Below are 23,110 nucleotides of genomic sequence, written 5' to 3' on the forward strand. Positions count from 1 at the left end.
CTTTCAAATATTTTTGAGATGATTTTAATTAATCTATCCATATTATTATTGATAATAGTAACTAAATCATTAAAAGTATTTTCTATGATATTTTCATTATTTTAAATATTTATATACATGTGACATCATAAACAATGTCAATCAGACTTTCAATTTGTTTTCTTACCAGCACAACTAGTGCAATTCCTTCACTCTTAACCACGACTAAGTCGCCGTAGGCCAAATTGCTATCAAATACTAATGACAGATCAAATTTTTGCCAATAACCATCAGTCAAATATTTATCATTTGGTACCAATTATGCCTAGTTACTTAACGTATTTGCAACATAATTTTGACCAGAGAGCAGATAACATAAAAAAACACTAACAAAATAACTCAAAGCCAACAGAAGGAATGCTAACCAAACTAAACTTATAACATTATTATACTATAAATAACCAAATTCTCAAAATACCTTCTTATTTAAATCCACAGATATAACTCCTCAAACTTCAAAATACTTAAAATATTACAGAATTCAAATCCCAAATGGTCCCCACTTTTTTTTTTTTAATAAATTTAGATATGTTTCCAATGCATTCTTTAGCGCCCGCACAACAACGCTTCATTCTTTCAGAGAGAGTCCACTTCCTGAAGCCTTTGGTCCACTACCACCCTTTTGAGCAATATCGAGAAAGTTCTTTATGACAGAAACACTAAAGTTAAGATCAGCTTTATATTTCGCGCAGTGCGCTCCAACCCACTTAGTTTCCACACTAGGAGGAACACAGTCCTGGCTGTCCCTCCCATGCGTTTTGATGGCAGGACGTATTTCATCATATACGGATCTGAGATTGGCAGCAGCTTGGTTCTTAATTTCCTGAAAATCATAAAAATATGATAAATATGGCAAGGATTATTTGAGAATCAGGATAATGCGTTAGCAAAAAAACCAAGAGGAAAAAGAATATCGATGCAAATGATTCGACAAAATACACAAGCATAAGCACTAGAAGGATTATCATTGGTGGAAGATTAAGAAAATAGGTTTTGACAAACATAATAAAAGTTTAATCAGTTGTTGTGATGGTAAGGACAAATTGCTTATTTGTCTAGACAACAGAGACACATTTCAAGGAAGCATCAACCAAACAAAACGCGAAAAGAAAGAAGGCAAACACCCAAAAAGAAAAGGAACAACAAAGGAACAAGAAGAAGAGTGCGGTTGCTTCAATGAGCAATACTAGAATTAAGCATAAACATACAAACTACAAATATTTCGCCTTCCTTAGTGATGGTAAAGAGACTAATTCATATGCTTAACAGTACCTTCAAAACTCAACAAAGAATCAATCAGATTGAATAGCCCAACACATTCTAAATAAGCATTATTTTCATTCCTTGTTTTAGTAATAAGCTTCCACACCACTTAAAAAAACTTTCACTTAACTGCAAGCATATTGACTGTAGCAAAAAGATGAATAACATTAAATGCAGCATTCAGCAATGATACAAGATACTGAAATACCGCCATGCGCCATACAGCATACATGATTGTCCTTAGTAAAACAAGACAAGCTTATAAACTGATGGGAAGCCCAAGTGCCTCTCATTTCATGAGAAAGAAAGAGTGAGCGTATGTGTGTCGTGCGCGCGAGAACAAAATACTGGAACACCACCATGCCCCATATAATTCACATGATTGTCTTGGACAAAAACAAGATAAGGTTCAATTATATGACATACGAATAGGACGCCAATGTGTGCAGAGAGAGAGAGAGAGAGAGAGAGAGATAAGCTAGCTAGTAACAGATATAGATACAGGGAATATTTTAAGGCTCACAAAAACTGTGAGAAAGATTATTTGTACCTCATATTTGTGCACTTCTTTCTGTGCTTCCTTTGATGGAAACAAATCAGCAATATTTTTTGTATTGGATTGCTTTCCCCCACTAGATCTTTTCTTTTGCTTCGGTAAACGCTCTGATTTCTTCTTTGAAGACGAACTTGATCCAACATCTTCTTGCGCTTCCTCCTTTGATTGAAACAGATCAGCAATATTTTTTGTATTGGATTGCTTTCCCCCAGTAGAGCTTTTCTTTTGCTTTGATAAACGGTCTGATTTCTTCTTTGAAGATGAGCCTGATCCGACATCAAAATTTCGAGAAGCACTATCAATTCGAAGTCCAGATAAGACTGCACTCATCTGATAAACAGCCTGTTGCATATCTTGTTCCTTTGATTTTCCACTCTCCAAGACTTCTACTTTCTCGGTATTCATTGTCATGCCATCAACTTGAGCTGAATTGTGTGGCATGACAGTATTAGAGGAATCCAACTTCCATTCAAGCACATCGCCAACTTCCATTTTATGAGAGTAATCAGTTGCCAGACCATCCAAAGAATCAAATTTGAAAGGGCTAATGGTTTCAGGGATGCGTGAAAAGGGCTCATCTTTAGCAGAGTCATAAAGTGGAACCTTCTCAACTCTGTACCAGCATAGAAACAGCAACATTATATATCATATCCAAAAACCAAAACGACTATTACAAAGGAAAAATTCCTGACTGCAGCTGTCACAGAAAAGGAATTGTGACAGATAAAAGGGAAGCATAAAGTACATTGTACACTGCCAGAAGTAGTTTCAAAACCAGAGTAAAATATCCAATTATGCAATTCAAACAGGTACACAGAACTGAGAAAAAAACAAGCACTTCAGCTGTGAAATAAGGAGCCTTAAATGGCTGTATCTAACCTATTAATTTTAGAACAAGAAAAAAAAAAAAGCAATCAGAGATGATCATTGTGGATGAAACAATTTCAATTAGCTGGCATGTTCCTGTGCAGATTAACTCTCTGCAAACATTTTGGCACCAAGTGTACTGATAGATTGACAAAAGAAAAGATGGATTATGGGGCACCCATAGCAAACAGTATAATCATGCTGTTTATGAGATTCTGCTGGTAAAAGGCAAAGAAAAAGCAATTGGCAAACACTGGCAAAACCATACTCGACAACCAAACAATCACTCATTCTGAGCCCTAACTCATTCTGAGCCCTAACGATATATCAGCTCTTCAGAAAGGCAAAAGTAATTGTTGGAATTCTCTTTTTTAACTACTAGAGTGAAATTGCATTGACTAAATCAGCCAAAATCAAAAGCCCTATATAAGCCAGCCAAACTATTTTCTCAACCAAACTTCTAGACAACTGAGTAAAACACACAGATTTGATTTGGAAGTGTTTGACTAGAAGGATTTGGTTCATCTTGTTGGAAGTTCATCTGCATGATAAGGACTCTTCTAGTCAACTACTCAGTTGGGAAGCGCTTTGAATTGAGTAACCAAGCTGATATTACTGGAGGAATAACTAGTGGTCAAATACAATTTAATCTTCTAGACAAGGAGATGCAATTCATTTTAGAACTTTCAGCAGAAATAACATTCAATTCCAGACTCGGTGCAATACCAATGTAAGAAGTGATTCTTTACTTCAGCAGGTTAGATTCCCCGTAAACCCTGGGAATGATTTCTTGGTTTCCCTTCACCCAATTTTCTGAATATATCTTCATTTATCCTTCAAAATCAATCTCTGCTCCTGGAATTTTTTAATCAGTTCTATTCTTTAGAATCATGAAGCACCACATGAAAATGTTTCATGTCCTTTGACATATTGCCGAAAAAAGATATTGTCACAGTCCATGTAAAAGTATATCCCTCTACCATACTAATTGACTTCAAAAAGTGATTACAATCCAAGCAAAGTAAGCACAATCCAAGCAAAGTAAGCACAAAGAAGCTCTTCTCAAGAAAAGTGAGGTGGTGGAAAAACAGTTAACACTGCAGAGTGAAAGAGGAGTTACTACCCTTTAACGAATAATTGACGCCTAAAAATTCTATACTTAAAAATTCACATATCTTTCAGATGATTCAGATTTCATACTTAAAAATTCTAGCTAAAAAGCCGAAATCAATTCATCAATTACCGCTGCAGATCCATCTTTCTGAAACAACAATAATAAATATTCCGATGTGCAAACTATTCATTGAACCAGACTAAAACACCTAATGACGGTCAACTGCTAATAACAATTTTTTATGGAGACTCTCACGACTACTGAGTGAATTGAGAAACACTAGAGGCCATCATCAGACTAAGCTTTTCTGCCATATGCCTCTCTTTTATATTAGCAGAATAACTCCAGTAAAAGAGTGGTGATTGACCTGTATATCAGGGTTTCTGAAAGAATTAAAACAGGTATCAATACACTAAATTAAATTCCTGGAATGTGGTAACTTGATATTAGTAATCGCAACTTCAAAATCGACATTGACGTCCACAAGTTTGGTCTGTGATTCATGCGGCAGGAAAAGATCAATTAAAAGTGAAGGTTAGTGCTCTCAATTTTTAAAGTTGAGATCTGGTCTGTGATTCATGCGGCAGGAAAAGATCAATTAAAAGTGAAGGTTAGTGCTCTCAATTTTTAAAGTTGAGATCAGAGATCTTGACTTCATGGTTAAGGTCAATGACCTCGACTGTAAGACTAAAATACAGACCACCCCAGCTTCTTATTCTTTTTCCCTTCACCAGACGGTTGTGTCTACATCTTCCTTCTTCTTTTCTTTGGCTTGGCTCCACCTTATTTTCTTTCACTTTCAGCACCACTTGTTACTCCTCTTCTCGATATCCCTCAATTATTCTCCCTCCTACCTAGCCCAACTTCAGTTGGCTAGCACATGGAGGATTAGACTGCAATGACTACATTTTTTCACAAGTCGAATTAAAACATCTAAACTTGTTCAAATTTGATTGAAATCCCGTATATTGAGGTCAATCAACTCCTATTAGGTGATATGAAACTAGCACTTTGATTGCCAGAAGGAAAATACCAACTACTTACAAATGAAGATGCTAAAATAAACCAAATGATAGAGGCACAGGCATGCACTGTTGCCACTGAAACTTCCAAGAGTTTTGATATATTAAACCTGAGCATTCAATAATATAAGGTTGCAAAACAATCGGATAAAAATGAGATAGAGAGGCAGATCCAGATTGCCATTCAATATCAATCAAACAGAGTCATATTATCTGACAAATATGAAATAAGAAAACCCATCTCCATATCCAAATGATCTGGATTTGGAATGTATGTATCTGAACAAATACAAGTAGCTTTTATCCAAGCAAGTATTAACGCACTTCAACCCTTTTCTTAACAATTAATAGAAGAAAAGATATTTGAAGACAATTACCAGTTGCAATAATCATAATCACCATCCTATTCCTGAGAAAAAAAGACAGGCAAATGCAAAAGCATCGAATCTAAGAGCAAAAACTTGTAACTTCATTAGACGTGTATAAGAAAAGAAGATGTATGAATTCTGGCAAGGCGTTGGATTCTAATCTCTGCTACAAAAATAAGAGGATGAGAGAGAGAGATTGCAAAGCACATATTTGCGCAGCAGTAACTTGGTAAAGCATTTGACTAAGTGGTAGCCCATTGGCCAAATTTTGAGGCATGCATCTGGAAGACAAAGAATGCCTTGCAGCTGTAAGGCTGTAAGATGTAATTAGAATCTGTTGGGTGGATTTCTTATTTTTAGTCGTTTAAAACACTTTCATGTGAGATCTTATGGCTAAAGTACTTTGTCCTTACCCTATATATAAAAATTCAATTTGTCCGGAAACTAATTCCCAAATATCAGACAGTAGAATTTCTAAAGGCCACAGACACTTTGTAGTTGCCCTGAGGTACAAAAGTTCTGTTACTAACCCTTCAAATCTCCCATAGTAAATGAACATCAGTTAATTAACAATCATCAAATGTTCTCATCAAGGGAAAGGTAATTTCCCAAGTTGAAAAGCAAATCTACAGCATGCAGAGAAAAATTACCTGTCATCTCCCTCTTCCCACACACGGTTATATTCCTGCAACATGATGAGATAACAGCAAATGAGCGAAACACAAAAGTTTTGATATAATTAAAATTTTCGTCGGACAAGGAGATAAAATGTCAAAAGGAAATAGAGGAAGAAATTAATGAATTTCAAAAAGCAACCAGGTTTCAGAAAAGAACAACCATTCCAATTAATATTGAATCAATTTAATCTAGAAATTGAAGCATCTCGAGATTGACTAGCTAAAAGGAAGGCCTGCAAAGACTAAGAACTTTGTAACCATTTTTCAGAAGGAAATAGACAAGGATGGAATATGGTATTCAACTGAAAAATGGAAGTGCAATTGAGTTAGGATCTTTTTCTTTTTCAATACATGTGATGTTATTACTTCATAAAAGCCAAAGCAATCATAATGTTAGTAACATGTCTACAACTTCTTTAGATTTTATTTAGAAGGTTTCAACTACTCCATTCTCCACATGTTTGCTTCCTCAATAGTCTCTTATCTATTCCCTCAATTTAAGCACAGCGGCATAATCAGGAAATCAGTGAGACGTTGTACTATTGATAGAGTAAGTGGCAAAAATCCACTAAGGTTTATAGGAGGTGTGGGAAGGATGTGTCGAAAGCCCAAGCATTGATTTGGCATGTTTTTTATGACAAGGAACCAACTTGGGAGTTGGTTTGAATCCCATGGAGTTTGTTTTCTGATTTTCACCAGCAGGGGTATTTTAGTAATTTTGTTAGCTGTAGGAATTTTATGTTTATGGTAATTTTCTGTTTAGTAATTATTATTGATAATTAGTATTTTAGTTGATATGGGAAATAAGAAAGCTTAGCTTTCTAGCTTTCTACTAGAATTCTATTCTAGTTAGAAGTCCTAATTAGGATTGGAGTTGGCTTTGTTCTAACATCTATAAATAACCACTTCTCCACAAAGTGAAGTCAGATTTATATCGTTAATAAAATTTTCCCGTAGGCTCAACCTCTTTTCTTAGGGTTGTGTGAATACATCCTAACTTTAGATATGATGCCTAAAGATTCCTAGGAGTGATTCCTAGAATTACTAATCAGATTTTCATCTTCTTAAGCATATTTTCTCATTCTATTCCTGGTTGCTGTTTTAACTTCGGGTCAAATTTGATATTTGGGCTTTTCTACAAAGCTGTTGTGCCCACCAAGTGTTCGTGCTGCATCAGTCTTTTGGTAACCGGATCAAGGCTTTCCCATGACGACAAGAAGTGGGTTGAATTTTAGGGGTCGATACACAGACAAGGAACGGGATAACATCATTAATCTTTTCTTGGAGAGGGTTTCTGTGTTAGAAGACAAAATACTGTACACCAGCAAATTCCGGAATCTAGAGGCAACGGTGGGTCCGGATCTAGGATCAAAATCAATGGAAAGGAACCAAAGCATCCCGAACAGCCCGAAGACACAACTGGGAATCAATCTGGTGGTGGTGAAAATAGAGTGAATCAATCTTTTGGAAGGCCATGAGCTTCTCTTCTTGACATGGCTGATGAGATTGTTCATCAGCAAGGGAAGGGAGACAAGACTTATGATTTTGCAGGAGACATCACAAAAAAAGCTAAGAGTTGATATTCTTGATTTCGATGGAAGAATTGATCCTAAGGTTTTCTCTGATTGGCTTGCTACTTTGGAACACCATTTTGATTGGTATGATACGACTAATGAGAGAAAAGTTAAGTTTGCTATCATGAAACTTGTTGGACAAGCCCAAGTGTGGTGGACAGGAGTCGAGCATGATCTTCGACTTGCTGGACTACTAGACTTGACGGGGGAAGAGATGAAGCTGCGTTTGAAGAGAGTATGTGCCTCTACATTATGCAACTGATCTTTTCAATGATATGAATAATTTAAGCCAAGGAGGAATGACAGCTGCTGAGTATATGAACAAGTTTGAAGAGCTAAAAATTTGCTAGGGAGGAACAGAAAGTTCAGCACAAGCTTTTATCCAGATTTAAGTTGGGTTTGAGACCTAAAATTCGCAAAGAATTGATGGGACGTGATATCTACACAATTGATAATGCATTCCAAGCAGCTCTTAGATTTGAAAAGAGCCTGCAGCAGCCACTATTTAAGAGGTTCAATACTCAAGGTGGGGAGGTAGTACCAAAAGGATAATGGCAAGCCATGTAAATCAGCAGCAACTTAAGCAACTTCCAAGCCTGCAGAGACAAAAACTAAGGCTTCCACAATCGATGAAAGAAACAAGAACAAAGATGGATGTTTCAAATGTGGTTTCAAGGGACACATGGCATAGGAGTGCCCGAACAAGAGAAACTTGCATATTGGCGTTGATTTCGGAGATAAGAAAAATCTAGAGGTCGAGGAGGATGAAGGTGCTGATTATTTGACTGATTTGGCATGACTTAATGTGTGATGATTTGTGTTGAAGATATGCGATCTGATATTATAGAAAGATTTGATATTGTAGATATTAGGAAAGATTAGATTAAATTTGTTTTGATTATAGTATCAGATATTAATTAGGTAATAGATTGATTTAGATTAGCATGATTTTAGGATCTAAATTAGGTTACACTTGTGTATATATATATTTGTACATTGTGTAGTCCAAAAAAATATGAAGAATAGTATTTTCTCTCCCTTTTTCTTAGTTTCCATGGTATCAGAGCTTTAGACTCTGTTATTAGTTTATCTTTTGACGTGACCCTATTGAGTCACTTTTAGTTCTTTCTTGTGTGAATTATAATGGCAGATATGAAAGATAGTAGTAGAGAGATAAAAATAGTAATTTCTGATGTTATTCCTACATCAAAGATTACTGAACACAAACAAGTGGAAAAATTTTATGACAAGTATTGATTTGGCATGCTTTTGATGACAAGGAACCAACTTGGAAGTTGGTTTGAATCCTATATTTTCTGATCCTCTTTTCTTAGGGTTGTGTGAATACGTCCTAACTTTAGGTGTGATGCCTGAAGATTCCTAGGAGTGATTTCTAGAATTACTAATCAGATTTTCATCTTCTTAAGCATATTTTCTCATCCTATTCCTAGTTGCTATTTTAACTTCGGGTCAAATGCGATATTTGGGCTTTTCTACAAAGTTGTTGTGCCCACCAAGTGTTCGTGTTGCGTCAACTATTTAACAATTAATAACTTTCCCTCCACGTTTCATTTCAACGAGTAAAATTTGTTTCTCAAAGAACAAAAAGTCAAACACTAATAAGCTAGGCATGGCCAATGGATGATCAATGTGAAATACTTACAAGGGGCTAACAATGACAGACATGTAGATAAACTTGAAGTGCCACAAATTTCAAGAATAAGTGCAAGAAGAAATTTGCTGCTCAGGTAACCAAACTAGGTTGTCAACACGGATAACAATGTGACTCATAGCTGTAATGTAATACCATTTGAATCTTCGATTAACTAGATTACATTGTTCATAGGCATTAGCCCTTACTTCATTCAAGAAACTTGATCCATGTAGTGCTTGATAGTAGGAGAAAAACCCCACAAGAAATAACTGATTTTGATTAAATTCAGCTTCTCCCTCCACAGAGTTAGCTTTACTATATATGCAAACACAAAACATCTTACTCCCCCGAAAAAAGAGGGTTTTCGTGAATGTTTTAATTTTTAATTTTTCTTTACCCTCCCATGCCTCCCCTATCACTCCCTGTTCCCCAACTGCTAGGCCCAGGGATGGGTTTTCATGAATATACTAATCAAGTGATTTAAAAAACCATTTAAGTGTTTAGCACATCAGCGTCTGCAATTGTGTACAACAAAGTGCAAATAACACCTTAATCTACTAAAATAATTCTAATCAAAATTAAAACCGTAAATTTTTCAAACGAATAAAGCAATTGCCTAAAAAATATCACCTGAAAACCCTGAGATTTTGCGGCCAGAAATAGACAACAATTAGCAGCCCTACACAGACAGCAAACAGTGGCACCACCATACCACTCAAAGTTGTAATTGTATGACAGCTCTGTTCCAGATGATATGTCTACCTTTGCAAAGATCCCCACTCGTGTTTCCCCCAACACAGTCCATTTCCTTGTCTCGCAATTAGGTAGACTACAATTTCAAGTGTAAAAAGTATAAATTGCATTTCTAGATTCCCAGATGAGTTAAGACACAGGATCTCAACCACATTGTTACTTGAAACTGAAAATGCATTTAACATGGACAGATTATATCCATTTATACATCTAAAAGACTCACCATGAATGATTTATAAACCTGGCAAGGCTCCCCCTCTTTGTAGCATCAATGAAATAATTAGAATTTAGAGAAATTATATATGCATCCTTAAGACCTACATCAAGTCATTAAAAATGTACAGTTAGTCAGAGCAGTTGGATAACAGCATGTATGCAGAAAGTTTTAATTCACCTTGTGCTTCGTAACTTTGTGATCTATGCTTGGCTTCTTCCAACGAGATAACCTCTCCACAATATTCAATAATGAATTGTCCAGCCTAAACATGCAATTTCAGGGGAAAATGGTCAATAAAAGCATGTCGTGAGCGTAAGTGGATCAAGTAACAACAATAGTAGTACGATTGAATGTGAGATCAAAAGGTTAACAAAAGCAGCAATTAATCTCCATTAAACTAGAACATCATTAAAATCATAAAATTGCTGATACATTTCTACTAGAAATACTGGACAAGCAACTGCAGGAATGCCATGCTAATGAGCATATATGTGCTAAGAGGATAAAGTTGCTAGGGAACATTGTTACATGTTTCATAACTTTCTGTCAATATCAATCTTAGTCTCTTACTGATGTAATTAGTTTTAAACAAGAAAATTTGAACAATTGAATTAGGCAAAAGGTGTATATGTTGCAGAACCTTAATATCTTCATCAGCTAAAAGACCCCATCCATGCCCTTCAGTTTGCAACAACTTGGTTTTGGCATATTCACAATTTTGAAATCTCTGTCAAGAGTTGTAAAAAAAAAAAAACAAATCTTAATATATCCTCCACAAAAATATACATGCAAAAAATCTCAATCAGGTGACATTCTAAAAGATTTTAATACATCACAAACTTCCGGTTAAGATCCCATGTCTCTATGTTCTATACATGCATCATGCATTCTAGCAGACAACAAATAATCAAGAGTTAAAACTCATGTCAGCAGTTATTTTCTTCCCCTTTGGACAAATAGTCAAGAACATTTGACCAAACAAAGTGAGCAACTTAAACTGACATAACCCATTGGGAATCAAAAGCACATTAGATCATCTGTAGGTGGCTGTTGCCTTTTCTTACCTCTCTAATGAATCCAAAAGATGCCTTGTCTGCTAGTGGATGTCTACAATGAAGCATCTAACACTGCATTTGTTGCAAGTAAAGAATACCAATTGTATCCACAAGCATCTTTAAGAAGGCCAAATGAGGATAATAAGGTTATGAAAATACATTTGGTATTTCATCGGGTCTATGCTCACTTGAGTAGGAATCAAGCAAATTGGATGCATTTATTTACTTTTTTTATACACAATAAAGACCGAACTCATTGCAGAAACTTTCTTCTTTTGTCATTCACTCCAAACTCAAAATGTGATGAACCCAATAGCCTAGAAAATTTTGGCTTTAAATCAGGTAATTAGAAAGTCATTGCATTTGGATGTCATTTTCTCAAGTTATCAGCAAACAAACGGAATCTAAACTGGCAATCTAAACCACAAAACAACAAGCTCACTAATCCAATACACCTAATAGACTTCCAACTGAGATCTCTTCCTCTCTCCCTTACACAATTAACAAATAATATAGTGAAATAACGTCACACGAGCGTAACACCTTTATCCTCAATCCCCATACTCTTCAGCAACCACTATCCAGGATACCAAACTCTGCATGTTAAACCCCATTTGCAAAGTTTACAAATCAGGTAAACTGTGGAAATTCCACAGTAATCAGTTGGTCATTTCCATAGTACCAAATAACCTTTATGCCCCACTGTGAGTATTAGCCCCACTGTGAGTACTAAATCCTTCTCTCCAGACGCTGAAAAAATTACCCCAACCAAATGGGGGACCAAATTGTAGTAGAATTAATACACATCAGGACCGAATTCATTTTGAATACATGGGAATCAATTTGAGAACTTTTGAAGCGGTAGGGGCTATTCAACAATTTACCATGTAAAGAAAATGGCTTCCTACCTAATACATGAAGCAAGGATACTAACGCTACTTCTAATGTGGTTGCTTGAGGGCAAGGGTTCAACAGCAACCAAAAATAGGTCCACCTCATATCAGAGTGCAGACTCAGTGATCAACAGATCCAAAGTCCTCTTCCACATCATCATGGGACCTATGCCCATCAGAGATATGTCAACTGGGAAGACTAACATGTAATCAGAGTCAGCAACAAAATAATTATTTGGACCCAAAAGCCATATCAGCAGTCATGTAGCATATCTATAGCAGCTTAATCATCATCTTAGGTTAAAAAATTATTCATAGTCTCAGTCCTGTTTCCCTTTCTTTCCAAATCTCTTTTTCCACTGAACAACTAAGACAAAGGTCACAGTACCCTATGTGGAAATTGTCACAATAGATAACTCAACCAGCAAAACTCACCTGATTCTTGCAATAGTCCTGACATGGGCAATACCCACGTATACATTCCGTGCTGGTCATGACGTTCAAGCACCCATCTCCACAAGCACTTTCAGGGTTATTGGGATCATATTTACAGAAACAAATGGCCACATCATCATCCTTCACCTTCTTTGGTCTGAGAGCAGAAGACGATACTTTAGTATGTCATTTCCATCGCAACTAATTACAAGCAGTAATAAACATTCAGCTAAAATCCAAAAGCTACTTCATTATATTCATCCATCCTTTAAGACTTAAATGGTACATGGCTGCAAAGTTGCGTTAATTTGAAAATTAAGATTGGTAAAATGAAATTTTGACAAGTTTTCTTTGCGTCCCTAATTTTGCCCATTGAAGAAGTCCAGAAGTCAAACTAATTATAGAAGCAAAGTCTCTGTAACCTAAGGAAAAACCATACAAGCAATCACATACCATAAGGAGGAGCAGAGTAGAGAAGGACTAAATTTACCACTCAGTTCAACAAAGTAAATATAACTTAGCGAGAAGCACAGACAATGTGAAATCTTACTTTCGGCCAACAAAATCATTTTGGTAAATATGGGTGAATGATGATAGTCCCTCTGGAAGTTCAACCTACAAAACAACATTCACTTATTAAATGTTTAAAATATGACAATTTGGATATTATAGTCATGAACAATCACCACGAAACTAGAGAACGTTAATTAGTGGCTTGCTCATGACATAAACTTTTTTTTCAAGGCATGAGCTATATAACAAACAGACCTTAAATGCAATTGAAACCAATTATTTGAAGTCTAAAAAGACTTCTTGAGACAAAAAGTAATAGACGCACTATCCTAGTAATTTGCTTAAAAGGTGTAGATTAGGTTCCAAAAAGATAGAGGGCAGCGATAAAGCAAGAGTTAAAACATGGCTTCAACCAACCAATCTGTGTCTGACAAAACTTTCATGCAACAGTAAATTTTAGAAATTAAAAAAATTAAAAAGAGCAGATTTTGTGTTGACAGTCGGTGCAGTAATTCCAACTATCACATATGCTGCAAATCTACTCAAAACCTAATTGGAACTCGAAAACTATTTTAAACTTCAATATATCTTTAATGACCTTACGTTGTTCTCTATTAGTAACCTTCGCACCTCATAGTAGTTGAACTAGGAATTACATCACACCACAACAAGATTTGAAGCAAAACGTCTAACAGCACTGTATTTAAGAGCAAAATTTAAACTCAATTTCACATACAAAAAATCAACCAAACAAGAACCAGCATATCAAGTAAAATGGTAGTATTTTCTTACATACCACCAAAATTAAGAGAATTTCTTATTTTGTTAAAAAGAAAACCTTACATACCCATCAGAACTATGGAAACAAATACCAAATAAACCATATTAGCACATTGGAAGAAAAGTCAAGACAACAAATTTACTAGTTCTACTTTTTCCAAGAAAGAAATATTTTTTACTCTAGATGGTCCATACATTCACCATTTCTTTCTATGCCAAAACTAAAAGGCTATCAGGCAATTAGTCTGCAAAATTGCAGAATCCTGATTATCTTTGACAAGGTCCATTAGCATCCTAAAATCTTGAACGAATTCTAACTCTCAATTCCAAGATTAACTATTTTTAAGAATTCAATTTTTGTAACCGTTAAAATTAGTTATCCTCAGAATTGTACAAACAAGAGCAGATATAAAAATTAAAGCCGTTCTTCTGCATCACATCAATAGATACCACTTAAGTCCAAGGGTTAGAGGTGGGCATGGCTAATTGAGAAAAAATGTTTCAATTCCTAATGAATCTAATAGATGATAAACAAACTAAAGTATATCACGCACCATATCCTCATCAATCAGGGAAAAAAAACTATTCTAAAACAAAATGCCAAGAAAGACAGATGCAAGAATTAAGAATAGGAGAGACCTTCTTGTGACGCCTCCTAGATCGAATTGAAGTGTTGGAAGGAGGAGATCTGTAAATTTCCCTAAAAAGTTCCTTTAGATTTTGTTTCTCCATTAAGAAAGCTAAAAGAACACTAATCTCTCATAAATTAAGAAGCATTACTTAGGAAAGGTAGAAAAAATATGAAGTTTGCTGGGTAAAGCAGATAAAAAGTTGCAAAATCTCCCTGTGGCACTGTGAAAATCAAACTATTTGACTGAATCATTTTCACAACTTCCCAAGAAAAAGACAGGACAGGTGGCAGAATTGCACTATGAGAAGTAAGAGGGCGAACATATCAATGCATTAGAGTGAGTGAAGACTGAGCGGAGACCTATATGGCAAGAAGTTTGTCGTGGATAAGAAGAATATGCATGCCAAAAGATTCTTTTGAAACATTTCTATTGCGTAACTGGAAAAGAAATATGTTCCAAGTATTGCTTTCTGAATCCACTTGGTTTAGCATTTACTACCTACCTTTCCAACACAAATCTACTCCCGAGCAACAATATACATACATAACATACATACACATATTTATACACATTTATAGTGCGCGCGCGCACACACATATGTATGGATGTATGTATGTATATATATATATATATATATATATATATATATCATACACAGAGAATACTTGCACTCATATAAGTGTTTCCTTACATATTAAATTATTATCTCGAATGCAACATAAATGGACTACATGGAAACGATCAAATCAAAGACACTGGCAACGCCCCTCTTTGATCTAATTCTGGATATATTAATTATTTGAGCCACAAGGCGCATCTAGGAACAAAGGTTAACTAACAAATGCACCAAAAAAAACACAACAGCATATGTAATATTCAGTCATTCACAATAAGAATATAGAAAATAAAGCATCAATAACCATCCCCTAAACACTAAGCACATTCATATAAGAGTCATAGATACACACGTCATAAACATATTTAACACACCATCATAGTCACAACTAAGAATGAACCATCAACCCAAAACAACATGATCAAAAGTAGATAATATTAAGAAACTTCTAATGATTTTGAATGATCATCTCAATGAGTCAACTCTAAATTAAAGACTCAACCAAAAAAAATGAAAAAGTGTGCTCCCAAGAGCCTTGTGCCCCTTCTCCCAAGCCCAAAAGAGGTGAGCTTTCTAACAAATTCCTATATCAAAATCATGTGCAAAAATTGCCCCTTACTATCTCCATGACACGCCTTTAATAACTATGGTAGATAAATCAAGGTCAAATTCAGAAACCACTTCAGAGACTTAAGACAGCACAACTAGTGTGTACTCGGATGGAAGTGCTAACCTTGAGACCAAACAGTTTTAGTAAATAAAACAGAAAAAATAATGCTTTAGCCAAGAGAATATTCACAAACCTAATGACATGCAGAATTACTCTTATAGTAGTTTGAAGAAAAATAATGTGAATGACAGGCAAAAAATGTCACTGTTTAAAGGCCCGTAGACAAGGAAGTAGTCTAATTTGTTTCAAAACCAACAGGTGTTAAAATCAGGGCCAGCCAGGGCCAAGACACGGTCCTTAGCAGTGTCTAGGCTCTAAAAAAAGGGCGTTGTAATGAAGTTCAGTTATTTTGCTGCATGTGGAAACGGAGGAAAATACAGTATTTAATTAAGTCAACATTTGCACCAGTGAGTAAAAAAATGACTGGTGAAAAAAAAAAGTTGGTAAGCTGTTAATGATTGTGCTTTCTAGAAGGCCCTAAAGAAAAATTGACAAAGTTGTGTAGACTATTTACTTTCTATGGTCGATAGAGCTTTTAAGTAACCAAGCTGTTCGCAAACATGTTCGTATTCGGCTCATTCGAGTTTGAAAAACGATGATCGTTTAATAAACGAATCGAGTTTGAACACAATATTAGGCTCGTTTAATAATCGAGCCGAACACGAAGCTGTTCTTGAACTAGTCAAATAGTTTGTGAACGCCTATATAATAATAAATATAAATAAATAAAAATATAGATACATTTAATATGATTAAATATATGTTATATTTTACCTAGAAAAGTAATTATTCATAAATTAGTCTTATTTAGTTTATTAAAACCAAGAAATACAATTAAACTTATTCTAAATGAAGTATTAATTATTAAAAATATAATTAAATCATCTCCAAATTCAAATTCGAGCTTGAACTCGAACTTGAATTCAAATATTTAAAATTCAAATATTTATACAAATAAACGAATCAAATTCGAGCAACACTTATAATTCGTTAATATTTGATCTGAACTCGAACCCTATTCATATAATATACAAACAGAGCCTGAACACCAAGTATTCGGCTAAATTCACATAGTTAAAAGCTCTAATGGTCGACCTCATCTCATGAAGAAATAAAAGATTGATGATATTCAGCAACCCCATTCCTTCTTTCCTTATTGCTCTGTTCACATGCATGAACATCTTAAGTAATTAATTCAAGGATTGGAAAAGAATCTAAAACTGTTTCAAACCTGTAAATGTTAATGGATATCAAATTTCATAAAATTTGACAAATAAATCACATTTCAAGAATATTATCCCAGATTTTTTTTATTGAAACTCAACCTCAAACTAGCCATCTACCTGATGGCAGTTCATTATTCATATGAGATCATCCGCTTCTTATTCAAAATACCTCACGTGGCATTTGATCCACTACACCTTGGTCATATCTGCTTTTCATTTGAGAAACAATTCTTAAGGACGCAATTAATTCACTAACTTCTTTTCCAACAGGTGTGGTCTAAACTTGACTAAAATTTTTCTCTGAGAAGGGAAATCAAAAGAAACACATGAGGGCATCTGAATCAACATTTTCTTGTCTAGGAGGGAAAAAGTTTACTTTTTGCTTCCACTGCATTAATAGCAGCGGCAAGCAGAAGAAATATCCAACTGGGATGGCATGATTGATAAGGTAAATCACCATGTACCAGGAACTCAAAGCAAATATCATAATTAGGATTCACATTTAGATATTCAATTAACGAATATCCAAAACAACCTCATTCCATGCTTGCTATTTGCCCTTACTAAAAAATAGGAGTGTTCAAGAAGTTAAAAGCAAGTTTAGGGACAACAGGATTCTCCAAAGAAGAATAATCTTCTTCATCTTCATCATATTTGGGGAAATGGGCAGCTCATCTTCTAAAACTTTCATGCTGATCGGTTAGTCAGTTTCCTCAAAATACAATCCAAAATTAAATTCCATTCCCGTTATGAGATGATTTTTTATTCACTTAAACTGATTAGCATGGAAGCAAGGCTCCAAAAGCATGATGTAGACTAACTGCGTTTATGTTCATTTAAACATGAAATTTGACTGAGTTGTCCACCAGAAAACGCAAAACGTTATTTAATTTGGCATGGACATGTAAGAGGGAAACAAACTCAAGCTGCAATCTGATTACCAATCACAATTTATCTTGTTTCCCAACCAATGGGCTTCATGCCTATTCATCTTGGCTCATCTAAGTTTCTATACATTCTCCTTTTTAAACTGATATAAATGTTACCATTGACATTTACACACCAAAAAAAATGTTATGATCAACCGATTAATTTGATTGCTAACTTGAAAATTTGTGAACGTGTCAAGAACTGAAGATGTCAATATACATAAGAAGAATCTCGAGTAACTCATAACAATTGGCCACTTAGCTAAAACATCCATCCACTCTATACTACAGGTAATTTCAAGATTAATAGACAAGAAGATTTAATTTAGTTATAATATTTTCATTCCTCTTTCTGCTGACAGTTATATAAACTCTTTCTATAGTTAGCCAAACATAACTTTAAAGAAATAAATGATTACTTATTCAATTTTGAAGCAGTAGATTGGATAACTCAAAGACATAACAGGGAACCTGCATTTTGAAACTTCATCAAGGAGAAAGCTATCTTAAATATGTATCATCTGCTATTTGAAAAGCCATTGCACATATGATAAAATCACAAAACAGTTCTAAGTTTGCATAGAATCAAATTTTTTCTCCAAGTTTGGACGAAGAAGATAAAATCATGGCTAGCATGACACCATATCGAGATCCTTTCCACAAAATCAATAAAAACACTAAATTAGTCCCATGATAATCCATAGCAGCAAAGGCAAAATGCACCATAAATCATAGTGCCAATGCATGTGTGGGGTCTAGACCAAATATTGAAGTTCGTCCCACATTATGTTTCCAAGTTAAGGATATTCTAACCAATGAATTAATGAACTTCTACTTCAACCAACCACATTTGACCAACAAATGAGCGCCAACAGAATTAATAAAAGGACAACTTAGGTATGTAGTTCACATCCACGCAAACCACAAAACTAATTACCCATTGCTTGCCATGCATGTATTTGTCCCAACAAGAAGGGATAAATGTAACCAATAATCAAGTTCAACAACCTTTTCTATCTAGTCAATGTGTAAATAGAAGATATATCTCCATAGAAACTACCCAATGTCTGAAATTCCATCAAAGTTTAGTTTAAACAACAAATAAAAAGGAAGTCTACGCATTGAATACCTAAAGAAACTGCCAATAATTTATGAAAATTTTACATGAATTCATACATACGTAAACTACACATAACCTATCTAACTCCAACCTAGGATTACAAACTTCATATCCAACATTCCAAATTCTACATGGCCTTCTCAGACGGCAGTCAGCAGCTTGCTAACCTGGTAAATCAAACATCTAAACACTTTCTGTTCCCAAAAAAGTACTAACAATAAAACCCAAAAAAAAAAAAAAAAAACACACACACACTAGAAACGCATAAACACACATGCCCTCGGGCTCAATAATTTTACAGCTATTCAAGTATGATGAAGCAAAACTAAATAAGAATTATGAATCAAATTATACTTAAAAGTATAACAAACAGTTATCAAATGAAAAAAATTATATGCACGTATATCTGAAAGCGGTACCTTCGAAGTCAGTGAGAGGAGAGACTAGGGTTTGCGGCTGCTCAAACAGAAGCTCACTCCGCTGTTTTTTACTTTTTTTTCTATTATTCCTTTTATTTTTCCTTTTTTTTACGAGCTGTGGTTTTTCTGCAAACGGTTGCCATTTGCGAGAGCAACATATGGAGGTTGGAACGAAGGGGTGAAGGACTCTGTCAGAAGAAAAAGAGGGTGAAATTCTCAGCAAGTTGGCGCCTGTTTGTACTTTTGGGCCCTGTTTGGTAATTGGAAAATAGTGAGTAAAATGGAAAGGGATAATTTCGGGCACCTTTCCTAAGGCTGGGTGGGCTATTTAAGTGACAAATAATCTTTTAAAATGGAAGGATTGTTTAATTGCAAAAAAAAAAAAGTACTTATTAGAACAACCATTTTGTATGTAATTTGATATTTTCTCTTCTAAATTTCTTTGCCTAATTAATTTGCCATAATAGTGAGGGTAGTTATAAAATTGGCATAAGAGGAATATGATGCTTAAATGCAAAATGTGAAAAAATTTTAGTGGTAGGATGATTGATTATTCAAAATAAGGGTTTAAATTTTACTACATTCGTAAAAAAGGAGTGGGTCACTATTAGAGCTGTTAAGCCAGACGAGCAGCTCGAAAACTCCTTAAGGCTCGACAAAAATACTCGTTTAGTTATCGAGCCGAGTAAGCTCGAATTCGCTTCTTTATCGAGTAGCTCGATTGAACTCGACAAAGAAGGGCATTTTTGTCATTTTAGCAGTCAAAGAGAAGAAATTTGGACTAGGGTTCGATATTGCATCGTTTCATTTCAGCAACCTCCCAAGTCCCAACCCACAGTCGCACTCTCCTCCGCAACCCACAGCCGCACCCCTTCCTCTCCACCGCACCCCATAGCCAGCAACCTTCCTCTCCGCCGCACTCAACAGCCACTGCCAGCAACCTCCCTCTCCCCCGCAACCCACAGCCGCACCCCTTCGTCTCCCGCCGCACCCCACAGCCAGTAACCTTCCTCTCCGCCGCACTCCACAGCCAGCAACCCCACGGCCAGCAACCTCCCTCTCCACCGCAGCCTCTCCACCGCAACCCACAGCCGCAACTCGCAGCCGACAGCCACAACCCACAGCAACCTCTGCCTCTCCACCACAGCTCTCCACCGCAGCCTGACGTTTAGATACCCGCAGCCCACAGCCGCAACCCACAACAAGCTCTGCCTCTCCACTGCAGCCCACAGCCAGCACCTCTGTTTTCTTCCATTAACAGCCGGTCCACTACAACAGCCAAAACCAGTCCAATTTGACTGGTTTCTCTAATCCATCGTGATTTCTGGTAAGTGTTTAATTTTTAGTGAGTGACTAATAAGGTACTAAAAGATATCCAATCCAACTCGGAGAGAATAATATTATTATTATGTTTTCGTTGCCTGGCCCCCCTTCGTTATTATTATTTGTTGTAGGATCAAGGACGATGCTTGTCAGTCAGTCTGTCTCTAACACCAAATTGGAGGACGGAGGGAGGGGGGTTTTTTGATTCAGAATATTTGACTTGTTTTTTACTGAGAATGTTCCCATTAATTGTCGTTGTTAATAACGCCTACTTATACATGCTGGTGGCACTCTACCTCCTCTGTTTAGGCCAGGGGACAACACACTTGGAGTTGGAACTAAACTTTTTTTGTCATTTGTTCAGGATGCACATTTTGGTGGTGGTCTGACATAAATTACCGTTGATATATATATATATATATATATATATATATATATATATGATTTTTCTGACTTCTCCTTGTTTTCTCTTTAGTTGGTTTGTTTTGTTAGAATTTTGCATTTGGACTTAGTAATTACTGCTGCAAAATTAACGCATTGCTCAATGAACGAACGTTAATGAAAGAATTATCAATATTATCTGGGTTTTTTTGTTTTTTGATGTAGCAAGCTAGACTTATAAAGTACTAGTACATACTTGCTTTTGTTTTGGCCATGAGATGATTTCGGGTACTTTCAACGCTTTATATATATAGGATCCACCATGTCTAATCTCTTTTTGTCCTGATTGAACCCCAAATGATTGTGGTTACTACTTACTGGTAGAGTGTTATTTGGGTCCTACCCTTCACTACCTTGGGTGAAGGTACTTCAGGTTTTGTTGCTAATTTAGATAAATGCATTTGTAGAAATGGCGAAAAGCAAGCTGAAAATAGTTATTAAATATCATATGGACTTGACTGCATATATTCCTGCATATGTTCCTTATGGATTTGACTCAAGTATATTTTCCCTTTTAAATAATAGGTATGTACAGTCCTCCATTTCATTCACACCAAGGATCGTCAACAAGTCCTATTATGGAGGTTGGAAATGAAGCTGTAGAACAAGAACTTGAGGTGGAGTCTAATGCTAATGAGATGAGTGAAGAAGAGCTGGACTTAGATAACTTAGAGCAGCTGAATGAAGGAGCAGAAACAGGGGAAAAAGGTCCTGTTGAAGGAGCAAATCCGTTTGAAAAAAAGCAACGGAAAAAGAAGTCAACAATATGGGAGGATATGATAGTAGTAAAACAGCCTGATGGAACATTGAAAGTGCAGTGCAATCACTGCAAAGAACTATTTGCCAAAAGTCCATCTGGAGCTACTTCTCAACACAAGCGTCACCTCAAAAATTGCCTACAAAAGAGGCTGGCTGTTGGGGAGGAAAATCGAAAGAGGCAGCAAGTGTTATCCTTTACTGAAGGACCCTCGGATGGTATAACTTCTATAACTAATTTCTCCTAAGATCATGCTAAAGTACGAGAGTTAGCAGCTCATATGATTTTTGTGCATGAGTATCCTTTCTCTATGTTGGACCATGTTGTTTTTAACAAGTTCATGAAAGCTACATCTCCATTTTATAAAAAGATTAACCGGCAAACAGTAAAGGAAGATTGTGTGACTGCTTACATGCTTGAAAAGAGAAGGCTTAGAAATATATTAAAAGGTACCAATAGGGTTAGTATAACCACAGATTTGTGGAAATCTGGTCCAAAAAATTCAATACATGGCTGTGACAGGGCATTTTGTTGATAGTGATTGGGTGTTGCAAAAACGGGTTCTAAATTTTTGTAATGTCCCACCTCCTCACACGGGGGTAATTATTGCCGATGCTTTGAGTAAGTGTTTTCTTGAGTGGGGGATTGAGAATAAGGTTTCTACTATCACTGTGGACAATGCTTCTTATAATGATGTATGCATTAGGAGAGTTAAAGAGGATTTCTCCCTAAGAAAAAGGTTGAGCATTGGAGGAAAAATTTTTCATGTTAGGTGTTGTGCCCATATACTTAATTTGCTTGTTCAAGATGGGCTTAATCAAATTGTTGATGTGATTGATGTTGTTCGAGAAGGGATTAAATATTTGAAAAATTCAGAGTCTCATCTCAATGAATTTGCCAAAATAAAAAAACAGCTTCAATTGCCTTCTAAAAAGCTCATTTTGGACTGCCCAACTAGGTGGAACAGCACTTATTTGATGTTGGCTTCGGCTCTAGAGTTTAGGGATGTATTTCCCAGGCATGGGGACATTGATCCTGGGTTTCACTATGCCCCAAGTGAGCACGAGTGGATGAAAGTTGAAGAAATTTGTAAATTTTTGGGTATTTTTTATGAGATCGCCAATATTATTTCTGGATCCGATTACCCAACAGCTAACATTTTTCTTGTAGAGTTGTATAGGATTAAATAGGGGTGGC

General features: G+C 35.8%; 2 protein-coding genes and 1 long non-coding RNA gene across 7 annotated transcripts in view; 2 read left to right on the top strand and 1 right to left on the bottom strand.

Annotated features, from left to right (window-relative positions):
- Positions 1-445: 445 nt before the first annotated feature.
- Positions 446-19,677, bottom strand: LOC113735814 (histone-lysine N-methyltransferase ASHH1-like). 5 transcript variants are annotated; one of them, XM_072082551.1, is made up of 10 exons: positions 19,393-19,677; positions 13,038-13,102; positions 12,488-12,644; positions 10,745-10,831; positions 10,282-10,366; positions 10,111-10,204; positions 9,765-9,963; positions 5,880-5,914; positions 1,853-2,471; positions 446-862 (listed from the first exon to the last, which is right to left on the bottom strand). In XM_072082551.1, exons 3-10 carry the CDS (start codon positions 12,545-12,547, stop codon positions 608-610), a joined length of 1,434 nt encoding a protein of 477 aa, XP_071938652.1. In that variant the 5' UTR covers positions 12,548-12,644; positions 13,038-13,102; positions 19,393-19,677; the 3' UTR covers positions 446-607. The 5 variants fall into 5 exon arrangements, with proteins under 5 accessions (XP_071938652.1, XP_071938650.1, XP_071938653.1 ...); XM_072082549.1 differs by lacking the exon at positions 19,393-19,677 and adding an exon at positions 14,420-14,939; XM_072082552.1 differs by lacking the exon at positions 13,038-13,102.
- A 1,002-nt stretch (positions 19,678-20,679) lies between these two features.
- LOC140038109 (uncharacterized) lies at positions 20,680-22,259 on the top strand. The gene is made up of 2 exons (XR_011841919.1): positions 20,680-20,719; positions 21,682-22,259. It is a non-coding gene; the product is annotated as an uncharacterized lncRNA (long non-coding RNA).
- Positions 22,260-22,422: 163 nt separating this feature from the next.
- LOC140037907 (zinc finger BED domain-containing protein RICESLEEPER 1-like) overlaps positions 22,423-23,110 on the top strand; it is a 36,306-nt gene continuing 35,618 nt past the window's right edge. The window contains exon 1 of the mRNA XM_072083072.1: positions 22,423-22,952. Coding sequence (XP_071939173.1) covers positions 22,423-22,952 — 530 coding nt within the window. The remainder of the gene's footprint in view (positions 22,953-23,110) is intronic.

The sequence above is a fragment of the Coffea arabica genome, chromosome 3c (genome assembly GCF_036785885.1).
Source record: "Coffea arabica cultivar ET-39 chromosome 3c, Coffea Arabica ET-39 HiFi, whole genome shotgun sequence".
NCBI lineage: Eukaryota > Viridiplantae > Streptophyta > Magnoliopsida > Gentianales > Rubiaceae > Coffea > Coffea arabica.

Bases quoted from the DNA above. Each gene is read 5' to 3' on its own strand.
- LOC113735814 (XM_072082549.1), bottom strand. From the start codon at position 14,512: ATGGAGAAACAAAATCTAAAGGAACTTTTTAGGGAAATTTACAGATCT. The intron at 13,103-14,419 runs GTCTCTCCTATT...GTTGTTTTGTAG, and splicing joins CTAGGAGGCGTCACAAGAAG to GTTGAACTTCCAGAGGGACT. The intron at 9,964-10,110 runs GTGAGTCTTTTA...TTGAAATTGTAG, and splicing joins AGGTTTATAAATCATTCATG to TCTACCTAATTGCGAGACAA.